This window comes from Budorcas taxicolor, chromosome 5, assembly GCF_023091745.1.
Source record: "Budorcas taxicolor isolate Tak-1 chromosome 5, Takin1.1, whole genome shotgun sequence".
Lineage (NCBI taxonomy): Eukaryota > Metazoa > Chordata > Mammalia > Artiodactyla > Bovidae > Budorcas > Budorcas taxicolor.
Window position 1 is genome coordinate 145,493,264 of NC_068914.1, and position 20,556 is coordinate 145,513,819.

General features: G+C 43.3%; 1 protein-coding gene across 1 annotated transcript in view; it reads left to right on the forward strand.

Annotated features, from left to right (window-relative positions):
* LOC128048491 (antigen WC1.1-like) overlaps positions 1-14,333 on the forward strand; it is a 51,853-nt gene extending 37,520 nt beyond the window's left edge. The window contains exons 11-20 of the mRNA XM_052640890.1: positions 188-280; positions 357-671; positions 1,792-2,106; positions 8,360-8,401; positions 8,490-8,804; positions 9,059-9,091; positions 9,639-9,776; positions 10,161-10,250; positions 11,115-11,252; positions 14,188-14,333. Of these exons, the coding sequence (XP_052496850.1) occupies positions 188-280; positions 357-671; positions 1,792-2,106; positions 8,360-8,401; positions 8,490-8,804; positions 9,059-9,091; positions 9,639-9,776; positions 10,161-10,250; positions 11,115-11,252; positions 14,188-14,333 (1,625 nt within the window). The remainder of the gene's footprint in view (positions 1-187; positions 281-356; positions 672-1,791; positions 2,107-8,359; positions 8,402-8,489; positions 8,805-9,058; positions 9,092-9,638; positions 9,777-10,160; positions 10,251-11,114; positions 11,253-14,187) is intronic.
* Positions 14,334-20,556: the final 6,223 nt, after the last annotated feature.

Below are 20,556 nucleotides of genomic sequence, written 5' to 3' on the forward strand. Positions count from 1 at the left end.
ACTTTGTATCGGGGTTTAGCCGATTAACAATGTTGTTATAGTTTCAGGTGAACAGCCAGGGACTCGGCCATACATATACATGGATCCCTTTTCCCCCAAACTTCCCTCCCCTCCTAAAAATTACTTAATTTAACTGACTTTCCTGTTCTTTACCCTCCCAACCCTCTAATCATCGCTGTTTCTTCAGGAAACCAGACCCAAGTGCTGCCCCAGTGCGACCACTTTGTGTCTGAACCAGCAGGATCTGCGGCCTCAGAGGAGAGCGCCCCCTACTGCTCAGGTGAGGGTCCCACGGAACAGAAGACCCTTCTCATTCCCCAGGTCATCGCCCCATTGTCCCATTTCTCTCTCCTCAGACAGCAGGCAGCTCCGCCTGGTGGACGGGGGCGGTCCCTGCGCCGGGAGAGTGGAGATCCTTGACCAGGGCTCCTGGGGCACGATCTGTGATGACGGCTGGGACCTGGACGATGCCCGCGTGGTGTGCAGGCAGCTGGGCTGTGGAGAAGCCCTCAATGCCACGGGGTCTGCTCACTTCGGGGCGGGATCAGGGCCCATCTGGCTGGACGACCTGAACTGTGCTGGAAATGAGTCCCATGTGTGGAGGTGCCCTTCCTGGGGCTGGGGGCGGCACGACTGCAGACACAAGGAGGACGCGGGGGTCATCTGCTCAGGTCAGCACTCCACACTGTCCACAGGCTGGAGCAGGGGTGGGGCCCTGGAAGATGAGGATCTGAGCCCTGAGGGAGAGATGCTGAAAGGACCAGAGAAGGAGGCTTCCTCCCGTGGAGCCTGTCTTTCCAGCAGAGGGGAAGACGAAGTGCTTTCACTGCCTCCTGCAGCAGCTGAGATTCTCGTCCTTTCTTCTCAGTAGTGTTTCCTGGCAGAGCCTTTTCTCACAGTTTTTCTAGAAATCAGGGCTCAGCCTTCTGGTACATAGAGTAGAGAAGTCTTAAAGCCTCTCTGCTAGTTTTTGTTTGTTCTATAACAAATTGCTACATTGTTAGTGGTTTAAAACAACATATTTATTTCCTTACACTTCTCTAGCTTAGATGTCCAGCAGGGATCTCACAGGACTGTGATAAAAGTTTCAGCAGGGCCACGTCACTTCTGAGCCTCTGGGAAAGAATCTGTTTCCTGTCTTTTCAAGCTTCTAGAAGCCGCCTGCCTTCCTTCACTCATAACCCCCTTCTGTTCGTCATCAGACCAGCAACGCTCCACCTCTCTGACCATTATCCATATTCAGATCTCCCTCTAACCAGAATGAGGAAAAGGTTCCACTTTAAAGGATAGTGAGTCTAAGAATGTGATTAGACTGTGCTCAGGTGGTTAATCCGCCCACATTTCAGATTACTCTTACCATCCTTAGGACCATACCTTAATCACATATGTAAAGTCCCTTTTGCCAGATAAGGAAACACAGACACAGCTTCCATGTAGACATTTGTGGGTCCATTATTCTATCTGCCTCCACGCTGTCCACATCACATCCCTTTCATACACTCTCTTAGATGTTTTGTCAGGAAGCAGGAGTCAGCTCCCTCTCCCTGCTGGTGTCCAGGTTGGTCTTCCTCTCAGTTCATATCCACCACATCACGGTGGTAGAAATATTTAGAAAGACAGACACAAATGGAGAAAGTCAGGTGAAAAGGAGGCAAGTTTCACTCTGGTCATCTAATGGATTTGTTCCTCAACCTGGTCACAGACAAATGTTCACAATTTTGGGGAGAGAGGAAGACCCAGAGCACTGAATGGGGTGCTTACTGTGTCCTGTCTCCTCCTTTTCGATCTCAGAGTTCCTGGCCCTCAGGATGGTCAGCGAGGACCAGCAGTGTGCTGGGTGGCTGGAAGTTTTCTACAACAGGACCTGGGGCAGTGTCTGCCACAACCTCATGGATGATGTCACCGTGTCCATCATCTGCAGTCAGCTTGGCTGTGGGGACAGCGGAAGTGTCAACACCTCTGTTGGTCTCAGGGAAGGTTCTAGACCCCGGTGGGTAGATTTAATTCAGTGTCGGAAAACTGATACCTCTCTCTGGCAGTGTCCTTCTGGCCCGTGGAAATACAGTTCATGCTCTCCAAAGGAGGAAGCCTACATCTCCTGTGCAGGTGACTTATGTCTGTTTCTGTGTCTTTCCCAACTCTGTAGGATGTTATTAGTGAGATTTGATATTTTAAAATCTAAGTGATGGTTTAAGTTGAGTTCATAAAATGAAGTTTGGATGGAGCTAATTTAATCTACGTGTTCCAAACTTTCTTTTTAAAAATTTTTAAATGATATAACTGATACAACACTATATTTTTTGCTGTGCACAACATAATGCTTATATGTTTGTGTGTATTGATAATGATCACTACAGTAAGTCTAGTTATATCTCTCTATATAGATCCATATATATGGATCCATATATATATATAGTTAAATATTTTTCTTACATGATGAGAATGTTTAAGATGTATTTTCTTGCCATCTTTCAAATGGACAATACAGTATTCACTATAGTCATCATGCTGTATGTTATATCTCTTCACCTATTAATTTTATAATTCAAATTTATACCTTTTGATTACCTTTGCTGCACCAAATCCCCCACCTCTGGCAGCCACCAACTACACAGCATCTCTGAACTTGCTTTTTGTTTTAATATTACATGTATAAATGAGATTGCATGCTATTTTTCTTTCTCTGTCTGATTTGTTTCACTTGACATAATGCCCTCGAGGTCCATCCATGTTGTTGAAACTGGCAAGATTTTCTTCTTTTTTATGGGTGGATATAAGTCTATATTACATTTTCTTTATCCATTCATCAGTGAAGACTTACATTGTTTGACTCATATATATTGCTATAAAATACAAAAAGGTAATACGGTTAAAGTGCTGCAGTCAATACGTCAGCACATTTGAAAGATTCATCAGTGGCCACAGGAATGGAGAAGGTCTGTTTTCATTTCAGTCTCAAGGAAGGACAATGTCAATGAATGGTCAAACTGCCTCACAATTGTGCTCATTTCACATGCTAGCAAGGTTATGCTCAAAGTCTTTCAAGTTAGGCTTCAGCAGTAAGTGAACTGAGAACTTCTGAAAGGTACAAGCTGGGTTTAGAAAAGGCAGAGAAACCAGAGATCAAATTGCCAACACTTGTTGGATCATAGAGTAAGCCAGAGAATTCCAGAAAAACATCTGCTCCATTGACTACATAAAGCCTTTGACCATGTGGATCACAATGAACTGTGGAAAATTCTTAAAGAGATGAGAATACCAGAGCACCTTACCTGCCTCCTGAGAAACCTGTATGCAGATCAAAAAGCAGCAGTTGGAGCTGGACATGAAACAACCGACTGGTTCTACATTGGGAAAAGAGTTCGTCAAGGCTGTATATTGTCACCCTGTTTATTTAACTTATATGCAGAGAACATCATAGGAAATGCCAGGCTGGATGAATCACAAGCTGGAATCAAGATTGCTGTGAGAAATATCAACAACCTCAGATACACAGATGCTACCACTCTAATGGCAGAAAGTGAAGAAGAACTAAAGAGCCTCTCATCGAGGGTGAAAGAGGAGAGTGAAAAAGCTGGCTTACAGCTCAACATTCTAAAAACCAAGATCATCAGCACTTCGTGGCAAATAAAAGGGGAGAAAGTGGAAACAGTGACATATTTTCTTTTCTTGGACTCCCAAATCACTGCTGACGGTGACTGCAGCCATGAGATTAAAAGAGGCTTGCTCCTCTATGAAAAACCTAGACAGTGTATTAAAAAGACATATCGCTTTGCTGACAAAGGTCCTTATGGTCAAAGGTATATTTTTTTCAGTAGTCATCTTTGGACATGAGAGCCGGGTTATAGAAGAAGCTAAAAAGAGTTAATTCTTTTGAATTGTGGTTCTTGGATGCCACAGCTGCATTAAGAGTCCTTTGGGCAGCAAGGAGATCAAACCAATCAGTCCTAAAGGAAATCAACCCTGAATATTCATTGGAAGGACTGATGCTGAAGCTGAAGCTCCAATACTTTGGCCACCTGCTGAGAAGAGCTGACTGATTGGAAAAGACCCTGATGCTGGGAAATATTGAAGGCAAAAGAAGAAGGGGACCACAGAGGATGAGATAGATAGCATCACTAGTTCAGTGGACATGAATTTGAGCAAACTTTGGGAGTTAGTGAAGGACAGAGGAGCCTGGCATGCTGCAGTCCATGGGGTTGCAAAGAGTCAGACATAACCTAGCAACTGAACATATGTTGCTGCAGTGAACATTGGGTTTTCAAGTTAGTGTTTTTGTTTCCTTCAGATAAATACTTCAAAGTGAAATTGCTAAATCGTATGGCAGTTCTATTTTTAATTTTTGATGCACCTCAATGCTGTTTCCATAGGGGCTGCATCAACTTACATTCCCTCTAACTGTGCAAAAGCTTTCCAGTCTCTTCACATTCTCCTCAACTCCTGTTATTTCTTCTTTTTGATAAAAGCCTTTCTAGAGGATCTGAGGTGATATCTCATTGTGGTTTTGATTTGTATTTTCTGATGACTAACAGTGTTGAGCACGTTTTCATGTACCTATTGACAAGTTGTATGTATTCTTTAAAAAATATCTACTCAATACAGTATTGTAAAGTAAAATAAAGTAAAAATAAAAATTAAAAAAAAATCTATTCAGGTTCTCTGCCCATTTAAAAAAAATCAGATTATTTTTTTGCTACTGAGTTGTATGAGTTCCTTGTGTATTTTGGATAATAATTCTTACAAGAAATATAATATACAAATATTTTCTCCAATTCCATAGGTTGCTTTTTCACTTTCTTGATGGTTTCCTTAATTGGGCAGAAGCTTTTTAGCCTTATGTCATTACAACTGCTTGTTTTTACCCTAGTTCCCATTGCTTTTGGTGTCAAATCCAAAAAACATCACAAAGACTGGTGTCAAGGATTTTATTTTCTGTGTTTTCCTGTAGGAATTTTATGGCTTCAGGACTTGTGATCAAGTCTTTAATTTATTTTGAGTTAATTTTTGTGAAGGGTGTAAGATAGTGGTTCAGTTTCACTTTTTGAAAGTGGCTGTCCAGTTTTCCCAATGCCATTTACTGAAAAAACTGTCCTTTTCCCACTGTGTATTCTTGGCTTCTTTGTCAAAAATTAATTGACCATAGAAATGTGGGTTTATTTATGGATTCTCTATTCTGTTCCATTGATCTCTGTGTTCATTTTTATACCAATGACATACTGTTTTGATTAATGTAGCTTTGTAATATAGTTTGAAATCAAGAAGCACGATACCTCTAGCTTTGTTATTCTTTCTCAGGATTGCTTTGGTATTGAGCGTCTTTTGTAGTTCCATGCAAATTTTAGGATTGTTTCTTCTGTATCTGCGAAAATTTCCATTGGAATTTTGGTAAGGATTGCAGTGAATCTGTAGATTGCTTTGGGTAGTATGGGCATACTAATATTATTAGGGCTCCCAATCCATGAGCACAGAATATCTTTCCATTTATTTGAGTCATCTTCAGTTTCTTTCATTAATGTGTTTATAGTTTTCAGTGTACAGATCTTTCACCTCCTTGGTTAAATTTATTCCTAGGTATTTTATTCATTTTCATGCAAATGTAAATAGAACTGTTTTCTCAGTTTCTCTTATAGCAGTTTGTTGTTAGTGTAAAGAAATGCATATGATTTTTGTATACAGATGTTTCTTCTACAACTTTACTGAGTGTATTGGTTCTCATATTTTTGCTGAAGTCTTCAGTGTTTTCTACATATAATATCATGTAAGGGCATTTCTTTCCTCATGACTCTGATGGTAGAGAATCTGTCTGCAATGCAAGAGACCTGGGTTCAGTCCCTGGGTCAGGAAGATCCCCTGGAGGAAGGAATGGCAACCCACTCCAGTATTCTTGCCTGGAGAATCCCAATGGGCAGAGGAGCCTGGCAGGCTGCAGTCCTTGCAGTCGTAAAGAGTCAGACACAACTGAGTGACTTACACTTTCACTTTTCAATCTGCAGATAGTGTCAATTTTGCCTCTTCCTTTCAGATTTAGATGTCTTGATTTTCTTTTTATTGCCTGATGGATCTGGATGGGACTACCAAAACTAAAGTTGAGTAGAAGTGGTGAGAATGGATGTTTTTGTCTTGTGTCTGATTTCAGAGGAAAAGTTTTCAGTTTTTTACAGTCAAGTATGATGTTAGCTGTGTACTTTTCATATGGCCTTACTTATGTTGAGATGCAATCCTTCTATACCTACTTTGTAAAAGAGTTTTTACTGTGAGTGGATGTTGAATTTGTCAAACACTTTTCTGCATTCTTTGAGGATATGATTTTTACCTTCATTTTGTTTATTTGGTGTATCACATTGATCAATTTGTGAATGTTGAACTATCCTTGTATCCTTGGAACAAACATCACTTGATTATGGTTTTTGATTTTTTTAGCGTATTGTGAATTTCAGTTTTCTAATATTTTGTTGATGATTTTTGCATCTGTATTTATCAGAGTATTAGCCCATAATTTTCTTTTCTCATGGTGTCCTTATCTGGCTTTGGTATCAGACTAATGTTGGCTTCAGAAAGTGAATTTGAAAGTGTTCTTTTCTTCTGTTTTTGGAAGAGTTTGAGAAGGCTCCACCACTAAATACTGTTACATTGGGAATTGAGATTTCAGCAATAAATTTTGAATGAAATAAATAAATGTTGGTGAGGGTGACAAATAGTCAAACCATAGCACCTTAGTCCTTCAACATTTCTCTCTCTGTTTCTCTTTCTCTTTCCCTCCCCCTCCACATACACACACACACCCCTCGTTCAGGTACACCTTGAATGGTATGCTGGATGTTGCCTGAAACCCATAGATAAGAGAATGTGGGATCAGATACTTCAAAAGCAGAGGCTCACTCCTTTCCTTGCCTCTCTTTGCTCATCTCTTTATCTTTTTCATTTGAAGGCCAAAGAGGCATTAAACTATGAGACCTTTTATTGATGATGTTTTTCCTACAATTAAACCCTGTGAATTGAGAGGTGGTAAAGTCTTTGATCATGAAATGAGCAACCTGGTCACAGAGGTCCTGCCATCATTTTCTCAGAGGTTCTCTGCATAGAGTGGGTAGGAGTTTTGATAGAATGATCTGGAAAGAATATAGAAATATTGATACTTTATGACAGGTACTATTTACCCTTCTGTTTTTTTAAATTTATATTTATTTCTGTCAGCTTCAATTATTTTATATATATTTTCAGTCTTTTGTTTATTATTTCTGCATCTTCTCAATACAAATTTTTCTCACTAGGCTTTTTTTCACTATTGCAAAAATTTCTGGCTTACTCAGTGTGTACATATATGTGTCCATATATATGGACACATTCTCAGAATTCTAGTGAGTCTTTCCTGTATACTTCCTTTTAAAGAGATTCCTAACCAACACTATGGGCTTTTCTGGTGGCTCAGACAGCAAAGAAACTGCCTGCAGTGCGGGAGACCTGGGCTTGATCCCTGGGTAGGGAAGATCCAGTAGAGAAGTGAATAGCAATCCACTCCAGTATGTTTGTCTGGAAAATCCTATGAACAGTGGAGCCTGGTGGGCTGCAGTCCATCGGGTTACAAAGAGTTGGACATGACTGAGCGACTAACACACACACACACATAACCAACACTACATTGTGAAGCAATTATCTCCCAATTAAAAACAAATTTAGAAAAGAGAGTTTCCTTTCACAACAGTAGTCTTCACTTGCCCACTTGTCACACTGAATAATAGGTGAGAGTAGTTTATAATCTATCTAATAATTTTCCATTAAAATTATGTACATGAGATTTTGAATATAAATTGACTCTGTGCTTCTGGACTGATTATTTTTAATGTGAACTATTATCATATACTGTTACCTTTAATTTATATTTGGATTACTATTTCAGTGATTAGTATGAATTAAAAAAATAAATTTTATTTCACTGAATTTTGTCTATTCATTCATTTAATAAATATTTATCAAGCCTCTACCTAGGTATTTAGAAATGGTTTTCCATAGATATTTGTTGAATGAGTGCATAAAATATGCAGGCCATGTCCTAGTAGCAGAAACATGGCACATATAAGATATACAATGTCCTTCTAATGGAACTTTCATTCAGAGGAATGTATGTACATTTGTAGATGTCTGTGTTTATATTTGCTGTGGGGTGTGAAGACTGATAAACAAGTAAATATTTAAAGTAATTTCAGCTGGTGATCAGATGCAGTGAATGTTTCAGCCCAGGAGATAATGAGCCTGTGTTTTCATATGTCATTTGCACTGACCCAAGGGCCTTAGATAATCTTATGCGGGGACAGGACCACCCTCAACTGTTCCTGATTCACTGTTTCCCTGTTGTTTGCAGGAAGAAGACCCAAGAGCTGTCCAGCTGCTGCCCCCTGCACAGGTATATCAGCCCCGCCCCCTCCCCTGTGGCTCCCAGGGGCTCCTTCCTCTCTCCAGGGGAGTCACAGGAGGGGCTGCTGCCTTTTCAGACAGAGAGAAGCTCCGGCTCAGGGGAGGAGACAGCGAGTGCTCAGGGCGGGTGGAGGTCTGGCACAGCGGCTCCTGGGGCACCGTGTGCGACGACTCCTGGAGCCTGGCAGAGGCCGAGGTGGTGTGTCAGCAGCTGGGCTGTGGCCAGGCCCTGGAAGCCGTGCGGGCCGCGACATTCGGCCCTGGAAATGGGAGCATCTGGCTGGACGAGGTGCGGTGCGGGGGCCGGGAGTCCTCCCTGTGGGACTGTGCTGCGGAGCCCTGGGGGCAGAGCGACTGCAAGCACGAGGAGGATGCTGGTGTGAGGTGCTCTGGTGAGTGAGGGGCTCCGGGTCCACCCTAGGTGAACTGGAGCAGCACGGGGGAAGTGGGCGGGGCCAGGCGTCGGGGGGAGTTTGTGTTCAGACATTCCGGGTGGGTGCTGGGGCTCTGATCTAGGATCGGGGAACTGGGAGGACTGGACACTGATGTTGTGGAGACTGAGGGGTGATTTCAGGCTCAGGAGGGAAAAGGTTTGCCCTACGTTCTGGCCAATTCTTCTTCCCCACACTACTGTTTTTCTCTTTAGGTGCAAGGACAACATTGCCCCTGACTACAGCAGGTACTGTGATCCATCCACGGGCAGGGGAGAATACTCAAATACTGGGGACCTGTTCTGTGGGCTCTCTGACAGCTCAGAAGAGGAAAGAGTCTGAGGAGCCATGGCTGCTGGGGAGCAGCCAGGGCATTACACTGGGGCAATCCTCTGCCTTGATGTCCAGGGTCAAATGTTCTCCTACTCAGGGTCCAAGGAAGTCTGGTTCCCATGTTGGAGAATCTAAGGAACTCCCACCTGCCCCTGTGTCTTGCTTGTCATCAGTGAGGTGCAGGTCCCTGGATGTTTGATGCTCTGTCTCCTGAAGCCCAAGGAGAGGGGATGAGCTGGGTCCTCAGAGGCTGTCTCTGCAGGGTAGCACCCTGACAATCCCCATCTCTGCCTCAGGGCCATACTGGCCAGAGTGAAGTTGACTTGTCTCAGGGTGAGACCCAGGGGAGTCCTGACACTGTCTGAGGCTGAGATGCCATTGTCCAGAGTTCCTGAAAATGCTGACACAAGAGATTTCTTTGCGCCCAAGACTATCTCCAGCCCTTTTTCCTGTTCTCCTTAGGGACAAGAACAACCTCAAATTCTCTCCGTGGCATCTTCTCCCTGCCTGGGGTCCTCTGCCTCATCCTGGGAGCCCTTCTCTTCCTGGTCCTCATCATCCTGGTGACTCAGCTGCTCAGATGGAGAGCAGAGCGCCGAGGTGGGCTGCAGGGCAAACTGGGGACCAGGGAGAGTGTGTGGAGGCAGGAGATGGGGCAGGTGTGAGGAGGGAACCTGGGCCAGGTACTGTTCTGAGTTGCAGACTCCATGTGCTCCGTGCTCAGCTCTAAGGGCTGAGTAGACAGAGGATCTTAGGACTGGGGCGTGAACTCTCATGAGTCATGGCCTGTCCTGTGAGACCAGACAGAGTTGGTGCTGAGCTGTAATCAGGGTCAGATGAGGGGAGAAGGTGCTGACATGGTGCATGGGGTAGGAGACGATGCTGAGGTCCTGGCAGCCCCCATGTGAGCACCAAGGAGATGACAGTGGGCTGGCTGGACTGGGGTATCTTGGAACTTCTCTGACCTGCTGGGTGATCTCTCAGCCTTATCTAGCTATGAAGGTGCTCTTGCTGAAGCTGTGTATGAGGAGCTCGATTACCTTCTGACACAGAAGGAAGGTCTGGGCAGCCCAGGTGAGTGTCTCTGTCTGCCCTCCTGCGATCTCTGGTTGTCACCACCCACTGGCTGTACACATCTTCTCAGCATCTGCAGACCCCATGTGTGCCCCAGGCTCACAGAGACGGCTCCTCCAGAGAGGCAGGATGGCCTCTCAGAGCTCCGTGATCTCCCAGCTTCTGTCTACACTGCAGGAGCCTGGCCTGTCCCTTCTTAGCCTTAACACAGGTCGTGGGTGTGGGGAGGGGCATTCTGTGTGTTGTGTGATGTTTGTCTCCACACGAGGCTTCCCGTCAGATTTCTCACGGACTAAACTGCCGTTTTAAACCAGAGATGGTGGGGACAACAGTGACTACAGGACCGCTCCAGGAAATAGAGGTGGACCTGCCTCGGCTGGGCTTTGGGGAGGAGAGTTTCCCTCAGAGGAGATGTAAGGGGAGTGGTTTTCCTTTGATGGACCAGAGGCATCCCTTGTGTCCAGATGGGGTTCGTCCTTCTTCTCTGGCTGTTCTGTGATGTTGCACGTCGGCGCTGGTCTCTCTGTGTCCAGAATCACCACAGGCACAGAATGCTTTTGAAAAATAATATCTGTAAAGTACAATTTGTCAAAGTCCTTTAGCAATGCTCAAGGGTGGAAGAGTTGCTTTGAGATATGTAGTTTCCACCAGAAAACATTAAGATATGTAAAATCATGTTTTGGCTTATGGACACATAACAAGGAAACATGGTCTTAGAGAAAAAGGTCTTTTGAAACAAGGAGTGACTGGTGCCCCTATTGAGAAACTCAGAACCTCTGTGTCAGAAGGTACCTTAGGTATTCCCCAGAACAACCCACTTACTGCGGTTTCATACACTCCCTTGTCTGCTCTTGGAATCCCCAGATCAGAGGACTGATGTCCCTGCTGAAAATTATGATGATGTTGAAGAAGTACCAGTGCCTGGAACTCCTACTGCCTCTCAGGGGAGTGAGGAGGAAGTGCCCCCAGAGAAGGAGGATGGGGTGAGGTCCTCTCAGACTGGTGAGTGGGGTCAGTTGATCTCCTGCAATCTTTCTATCTGAAAAGAGTGAATTTGTGCTCCTCAGTGCCCAGCCTCCTTAGAGATTCAAAATAGAAGTAATCTCATACATTTGGTAGCATCATCTTGACCATATGTCATATTTAATGCTGTCAGACTCCTTGCAAGGAGTGTGGAATCACTCTGCTTTTGGCATTTATATCTCCATAATGTGACATAAACTTATCACTTTATATGTGATATACTTGCATGAAGATTTATAGATTAGGGAATTTCCTGGTGGTCCAGAGGTTAGGATTCCGCACTTTCACTGCTAGGGCCTAGGTTCAACCCTTGTCAAGGAACTAAGATCCCACAAGCATTGTGTCATGGCCAAAAGAGAAACTTAGTGATTAATTGAGCATATTTAAAAGAAAGCTAAGTGCTGAAGAATTGATGTTTTTGAACTGTAGTGTTGGAGAAGACTCTTCAGAGACCCTTGGATGGCAAGGAGATCAACCCAGTCAATTTAAAGGAAATCAATCTTGAATAGTCATTGGTAGGACTAGGCTGAAGTAGAAGCTCCAATAACTTGGCCAACTGATGTGAAGAACTGACTCCTTAGAAAAGACCCTGATGCTGGGAAAGACTGAAGGCAGAAGGAGCAGGAGATGACAGAGGATGAGATGGTTGGATGGCATCACCAACTCGATGGATATGAGTTTGCACAAGCTCTGGGAGTTGGTGACAGACAGGGAAGCCTGGTGTGCTGCAGTCCATGGAGTCACAGAGAGTCAGGCATGACTGAGTGACTGAACTGAAATGAACCAAATTCAAAAGTGGAACAAGCGTTTTAATAATTTCTTTGCACTGTCACATACATGAAGGCTAACCATTCAATATCACAGTAATCCAGGTCTACGCCGAATCAGTAATGCTGAAGAAGCTGAAGTTGCTGATCTATGAAGACCTACATGACCTTTTAGAACTATCACCTAAAAAAGATGTCCTTTTCATTATAAGGGACTGGAATGCAAAGGTAGTGAGTCAAGAGATACCTGGAGTAACAGCCAAGTTTGGCCACGGAGTATAAAGTGAGGCAAGGCAAAGGCTAATCGAGTTTTGCCAAGAGAACGCACTGGTCATAACAAACATCCTCTTCCAAGAACACAAGAGAGGACTCTACATGTGGACATGATCAAATGGTCAGTACCAAAATCACATTGATTATATTCTTTGCATCCTAAGATGGAGACACTCTATAGAGTCAGCAAAAACAAGACGGGGAGCTGACTGTTTTGCCAATTTCAGACTTAAATTGAAGAAAGTAGAGAAACCCACTAGACTATTCAGGTATGATGTAAATCAAATTCCTTGTGATTATACAGTAGAAGTCACAAACAGATTCAGGGCATTAGGTCTGATTGGCAGAATGCCTAAGGAATCATGGATGGAAGTTCGTGGCATTGTACAGGAGGCAGGGATCAAGACCATCCCCAAGAAAAAGAAATGCAAAAAGGCAAAATGGCAGTCTGAGGAGGCCTTACAAATATCTGAGAAAACAGGAGAAGTGAAACCAAAGGAGAAAAGGAAAGATATATTCATTTGAATACAGAGTTCCAAAGAATAGCAAGGAGAGATAAGAAAGCCTTCCTCTCTGATCAATGCAAAGAAACAGAGGGAAACAATGGAATGGGAAAGACTAGAGATCTTGTCAAGAAAATTACAGATACCAAGGGAATGTTTCATGCAAAGATGGATACAATAAAGGACAGAAATATTATGAACCTAACAGAAGCAGAAGATATTAAGAAGAGGTGGCAAGAATACACAGAAGAACTATACAAAAAAGTCTTCATGACCCAGATAATCATGAAGGTGTGATGACTCACCTAGAGCCAGATATCCTGGAATGTGAAGTCAAGTGGGCCTTAGGAAGCCTCACTACGAACAAAGCTAGTGGAGGTGATGGAATACCAGTTGAGTTCTTTCAAATCCTAAAAGATGATGCTGTGAAAGTGCTGCACTCAATATGCCAGCAAATTTGGACAACTCAGCAGTGGCCACAGGACTGGAAAAGGTCAGTTTTCATTCCAATCGCAAAGAAAGTCAATGCCAAAAAATGTTCAAACTACTGCACGATTGCGCTCATCTCACATGCTAGCAAAGTAATGCTCAAAATTCTCCAAGCCAGGCTTCAACAGGACGTGAACCATGAAATTCTAGATGTTCAAGCTGGACTTAGAACAGGCAAAGAAACCAGAGATCAAATTGCCAAAATTCGCTGAATCATCAAAAAGCAAGAGATTTCCAGAGAAACATCTATTTCTACTTTATTAACTATGCCAAAGCCTTTGACTGTGTGTATCACAACAAACTGATATATCAGTAGCTGCGAGAAAACACTCATTGTCTAGAAAAGAGTATTTCTCCATCTGAGGGCCTGTGTAGTTTCTGGGGAAGAGATATCTGTGGATGCACCTGTGATACTATTTGTGGACATTTGGGAACAGGAGTCAAATCAACTAAGAGCAGACTTAGGTTGTGAGTGACGAATTCAGATTTTTCCTGTTTCCAGTCTCCCTCTTATTGTGAATTTGCATCTATCGCCTGTGAAAGGAGAACATTTAGATTCCTTTTTATGATTCTTACCATTGCCGGGCATCTCCTTAGTACTGTGTTGCCTGGAAGCAGGTCTCCCAGAGCTCCTGAGCACAGGTCTCCTGTGATGCAGGATTTCCACATGCACGGAGGCCCGGGAGACCACTTGAACTGAATGTGAGAGGACAGCTGGGATCCATCCTCACTGGGACTCATATGAAATAGCCTGAGCCTCCCTCCCCACACCTGGGTCCCAGGGAGGCTTTGTCATAAGCACTTGCTTGACTCCCTTCCATCAGAGGGTTCTGTCCCATCCTCATGTCTCAGTTCTAATCAAACTTCTCTTTCCTGTTTCAGGTTCTTGTCTGAACTTCTCCAGAGAAGCTGCTGATCCTGGGGAAGGAGAAGAGAGCCTCTGGCTGCTCCAGGGGAAGAAAGGGGATGCTGGGTATGATGATGTTGAACTCAGTGCCCTGGAAACATCCCCAGTGACTTTCTCATGATGCTGTATTAAATATGAGATGAAGCCTGAGATATTTCAATTGCCTGTATTTCAGTAGAGTAGTGCTGACCTGTAATTGTGTCATATGAAAGTTGCTCAAAATGAAATATTCTGAATAAATTAACTTTTTGCTGTGCTGTTAATTTGGCAAGTTCCATGTCAAATGCTTTTAGAGGATTGGCCCTCAAATGCCATGTTCTTCAAAGGAAATGCAAGATGAGTGAGCTGACCTGCTTTCTCACCTGTCTTAGAGGCTAATGAGGGCATGCTCACAAGTGCTCCAGGTCACTCATTTTGAAAAGGATGTAAACTTGGTCCATATTCACACACTCCTTCCTAACAAGATGAACTCATGGGGGGGAAAAAAATAAAACAGTTCTAAACATCTCTGAGATGTCACATCACCAGTTTGTAACTTGTTCTTGGACACCAAACTGGGTGTGAGCTTCAAAGTGGAAGGTTGGCTGGTGGGAGAGAATGGATACAGCTTTCCTTATCCTGCCTCAATATTCACAGGCCAATTAAAAATCTAACTGTACGTAGCTACCTCTTCCCTTTCATCTCTCATTTGTTCCTTTAGTGGATACAGACACTTCTTTGCTCGTCTCCCATGTCTATTTGATTATCCAGTCCTTATAAATCCATTCTTTCTTCTCCATCTCTCCCCACTAATTTTTCAGGATGCTGCTATTTTTTGTCTCTCCAAGGATCTCTCCTTCTAAGTGAATTATATCAGTTCATATACATCTTCAAGTTGATGGAAGGCAACTTGGTGCTCACCCACACCCTGTATTCAGGTGGGACAAGAGAGCAAGAAAGTGGAGACCTAGGCAGAAGGGATCCAGAAGAATGGATGTAGATAGAAAAATCAGGAACAATTGGCTATTTATGTTTCAGAGATATGCATGGAGGCATCTGACATGACTGATCTCTTAGAGGAAGAATTTCAGACCACGGGGCTTCTTTGAAAACATCTTTTTTTCAGATGTTTCAAGATTGTTTCAAGATTGCTTTAATCTGGTTACTACTGAAAATGTAATTGTGATCCTGCTGTGACTCCTCAGGGTAGAGAGAGCTCTCATGAAGAAGTGGCAAAGTAAAGATTACGCTTACACAACACTACCCCCTGCACCCACCCCCCACCCCCCCCGGCCAATTCCACTGTGGACATGTGGAGAAGCTGCTAAACTAATAAAAAACCTGAGAGTGCTGGTCTGGTTCTGAGCTGGACCCACCCAGTTTCTTGGTTGATGACTCCGGATAGTTTCTAGGGCTCCAACCTACACTCACGCTTGCACTCTTCATAGTTCTAGGCTGTGCTTAGGGATGGGAAGATGCCCAGGGCTTCTTCCAGGGCAGCTCACATGGCTATTCACTTGGGAAGTGATGAAATAGATGATATATGATGAAATAAGGCACACATGCAAGAAGCTCAGTGAACTCCAAGAAAACACAGATAAACGATTAAATTCAGGAAGACACTATATGAAGAAAACAAGATTAAAAAATTATTATCATCATTATTATTGTTTTTAATTTTTGGTTGCACTGAGTCTTTGTTGTTCACATGGGCTTTCTCTAAATGCAGCAAGCAGGCACTAATCTTTGTGGGCAGCAGGTTTCTCTATGCGAGGGCTTCTCTTATTGTGAACAGGTTCTAAGCACCCAGGCTTCAGGGGTTGTAGCATCGCCTCCTACTTGTGATTTGAGGGTCCTAGAGCTCAGGCTCAGTAATTGTTGAGCTAGGGCTCAGTAATTGTTGAGCTAGGGTGTTACTTCACAGAATAAATTCAGAAATTTTTAAACAAAGATAGAAATCATAAAAAGGAAGTAAACAGGGAGTTTGCTGATAGTTTTGTGGTTAGGATTCAATGCACTTGCTGCTGTGGTCTGGATTCAATGCCAATAGAGGAACTGAGATCCCTCAAGCTTTGCAGTGAGGCAAAGAGAATAACAGAAGGAACACAACAGAAAAATGAACCAAACAGAAATTCAGATGCTTAAGATTCAGTTCAGTTCAGTGTTTCATTCGTGTCCAACTGTTTGCGACCCCATGGACTGCAGCATGCCAGGCTTCCCTGTCCATCACCAGCACCTAGAGCTTGCCCAAACTCATGTCCATTGAGTCGGTGATGCCATCATCCAACCGTTTCATCCCCGGTTGTCCCCTTCTCCTCCTGCCCTCAATCTTTTGCAGCATTAGGGTCTTTCCTAATGAGTCAGTTTTTCACATCAGGTTGTCAAAATATTGGAGTTTCAGCTTCAGCATCAGTCCTTCCAATGAATATTCAGGACTGATTTCCTTTAGGATGGACTGGTTGGATCAGTTGCTTAAGGCTATAATGAATGACATGCAGCAAAATGAAAAGTGCTACCTAGAGCATCAACAACAGCAGAAGACCCTGTAACTCAGAAGGCAGGACCATTGAGATTACCCAGCAAGGGGACAAAGGAAAAGAGGAATGAACAAGTGTGAAAGGATCTGTGTGAACTGTGGTGTAACATTCACAGAAACAACTTGCACAGTTTGGAGCCCCAGAAGGTGAAGAGTGGGAGAAAGGGACAGAGATTGTACTTCAAGAAATAATACCAGAAAAGTCCCAAATCTGATGAGATTTAGACATCCAAGTTCATGTAGCTAATAGGTCACTCCTCAGAGGTCATTCAAAATGATCATCCCCAAGACACATTCCTTGTAATCAAGAAAAAAAGAGAATTCTATCAGCAGCAAGAGAAAAGTAAATGCTCACAAAAGAGAAATTCCCTTAAAAATATCAGTGGACTTCTGAGTAGAAACCTGACAGTCCAGGAGAGAAAGGATGATATATTCAGTCTTATGAAAAAAAAAAAAAAACACCTACCAACCAAGAATAATTTTCTCAGGAAGGTTGTTTTTCATAAATGAAGATGATATAAAGACTTTCCCGATATAAAGTCAAATCATGAATATCCTGTTGAGGGAAATAACAGTTGAGGGAATTCACCAACATTAGGCTTGTCTTACAAGATTGCCGAGGGCAATTCTTCAGACTAAATGAAGGATGCTGATTTTTATATGAAAGAAGTAGAAATATGCAACAGACCTGTAAATGTAAGTGCTGAGCCCAGTTCCGCACACTCTAACGCTGAAATATGGTAGTGTGCTAACCAGTCAGCTTCAGTCTAAAGAAAGTATTAAAATAGCTATAGAGAAAAATATTTTGTTAGTGGATATATAATATATAGAGAGGTAAATTGACATCAAAAACAAAATGCGTAGAAGGGGATAAAAAGGTAGAGCTTTTGCATGTCATTGGAATTAACTTGTTATCACTGTAGTATATACTGTTGTCCCTCTAAGATGTTTTATGTGAGCCATGTGGCAACACAAATGTAAAAGCCTACAGTAGATTCACAAAAAGTAACAAGAAGGGACTCAAAGAGCAACATTATCCAAAATTATCAGTTCTCAGTTCTAACTGTTGTGCAGAACAGTTGAGTTGTCCTGGTCTCCACATCATCTTTCAAGATCAGCCCAATAGGACTCTCCTTCAAAAAGTGAAAGAGTAATTAAGCTGTCTGTTATTTTAAGACAAAGAAATCTTTTGGCCCCTCATCTCCTTCCTTATGTCATATCGATGGTGCAGCTGTACTTTTTTAATTGCAAATTTTCTTCCTGTCATATTGCTGCGTGGTTTTAATGAAAAACTGCCAATGATAAACCATATGAATATCCTGTCTCCTGAGCTGGGTTTGACTAAGACTTATTAAGAAGCCACATGTAGGTACTTTGTGGTTTGTCTTGTGTATCCTTAGAGATAGAGATTTGCAGTATTTGTTGTGACATATTTGTTGGTGATAAGCTGCTTGTTTTTGAAAATCAAATCTTGCCTTGCTAATTGCAAGAAACAAGCTGAAGCTCCAGTACTTTGGCCACCTCATTCAAAGAGTTGACTCATTGGAAAAGAATCTGATGCTGGGAGGGATTGGGGGCAGAAGGGGACGACCGAGGATGAGATGGCTGAATGGCATCACAGACTCGAAGGACATGAGTCTGAGTGAATTCCAGGAGTTGGTGATGGACAGGGAGGCCTGGCATGCTGTGATTCATGGGGTCGCAGAGTCGGACACGACTGAGCGACTGAACTGAACTGAACTGAACTGAACTATGCCTTTAAAACAAAAATATTAGCTAAATGATGTTCTCAGAAACATTTCTTTATATTTAAGACAATTTCTCTTCAACATTTAGTACAGTGCCACTCAGTCATTCAATAAATATTAGCTGAGCATCTGTTAAGTTGTAGAGAGGGGAGATACAGAGCTTATACACAGGCACAGGCCTCACTTCAATCCTGGGCCCTGGCAAGGCCTCAGACAATGCCTGCAGACTGCAGGCACCTTGGTTAGCATGCCCAGATTGGGAAGCATTCAGTGACAAGGAAAAGAGAGCTGTTCACAGAGTCTTTGATGTTAAAGGAGGAAGACATTTTGCTGTATTTCCAGTGTTCTTAGGCTGGTCTGCAGGCAGGACTCAGCTGCACCAAAGCTCCACATGTGACAGAGCCTCTGTTCATAGACTTTGAGTCTGAGCAATCACTCAGGCTTTGAACTCTGAGTGCCACCCCAGAGGCACTAACCTTAGGTCTCAGTGGTTTAAGAATCACCACCCACAAGAGCTCAATAGCTCTGCAGTTGGTAATTACATAAGCTCTGAGTAGAGGTGGGTTAATCATGAAGTTAATGAAGCGTGTTCTTCAGAGCCTCTCCTTGCTCCAGCCCCTTCCAAGTCCTGAGGGGGCCCTAGGGGTGTGGTTGAAACAGAGAGGACTCCATGATCCTTGCCCCTCACCATGTCTTCTGCCTGCCTTTTGCCTGTGGAAAACTTTAGTCAAAGAGTACGTTTAATTGGAGAAGCGAGAAACATGGGAACAAAGGAAAACAGTCAGAGGAGACTAAATAATAATAATGTAGTCATTAAGCACAGTTAGGACCTTTGGTTCTTTCTCAAGGGTTATGGATGATATTCTGAGCCATGTCCTGGGAGCTTCTTATAGATACAGAACACCAGGTGGAGCAGTGACTGCATGATGACCACACTGTACCCAGGACTTGAGCACCCACAGTCCTGAGAACTGACCGCAAATAAATGGGAGCAAAAGATTAACTGTACCTAAAACAACCCATGGGTGTTTTGGATGGTATCATCGACTCAATGGGCATGAGTATGAGCAAGCTCCGGGAGTTGGTGATGGACAGGAAAGCCTGGTGTGCTGCCGCCCATGGGTCGCAAAGAGTCGCACTTGACTGAGCAACTGAACTGAACTGAAAACAACCAAGATGATGCTAATCAGACCACTGATGACCAATTGGAAGATGCCTGTTAGAGATGACTGTGCTGTTTCTGCATATAACCTCCCCCCACCCCAGCTCTGTTTATAGAAGCTCTCACCCTCTTCTTGTCATGGGGTGGGCGGAGTCGGCCCTTGTACAGATGTCCACCACCCTCCCCGCCAGTTGCTGGCATCTGAAATGAAATGAACTTTCCTTTCCACCAACCTGGCCTGTATACTGGCTTTTGAGTGGTTAGCAGCTGGACCCCTCACATATACCTTTTGGTTACATAGTCACAAGGAAATAGGTTTTGAATGTGCCATCTTCTTCAGTTGAGGGAAAAGAAAAACATTCAGCAAAATTATTTCTTACCCAAAGGAGAAGAATTTAATTAACTACATGGAGAACTAAATCCAGGAATCAGATTTGTTACAGAAATCCAGAAGAAACAGAAGAGGTTTGCAAAGTACATGCTCCTTTTTCACTAGTACAGTATTGGTGGAATGTAAAAATAAGATCAAAGATGATGAACTGACTAACTCAGAGCAAAGGAGAGCTGTTTCAGGATGAAGGTCAAGATGCTCAGAGACAAAAATGGGGAAATGGAAGCACAACTGTCAGCACAGACTGGTGTAAAGGGAAGAGGGGCTGCGCCAGCTGTGGATGCTCTTAAACAGAAGTTTAGATCTAGTTGTTGGTCAGTCATGGTGGCTAGGAATCAACCAAGCCCCAAAGAGGAATCAAGGTGGGACCTGAGGGAGCAGCTTAGGGTGAAGACACAGAAGGAAGAGGAGATCCAGGAAAGTACCTGCTTCATGGGACAGATTCTGTCTTCCTTTCAGGTCTTCAGAATAGGCTCTGATCTGAGGCTGGAACAACTGACTCCCAAGTCTCAGAAGGAACACACACGT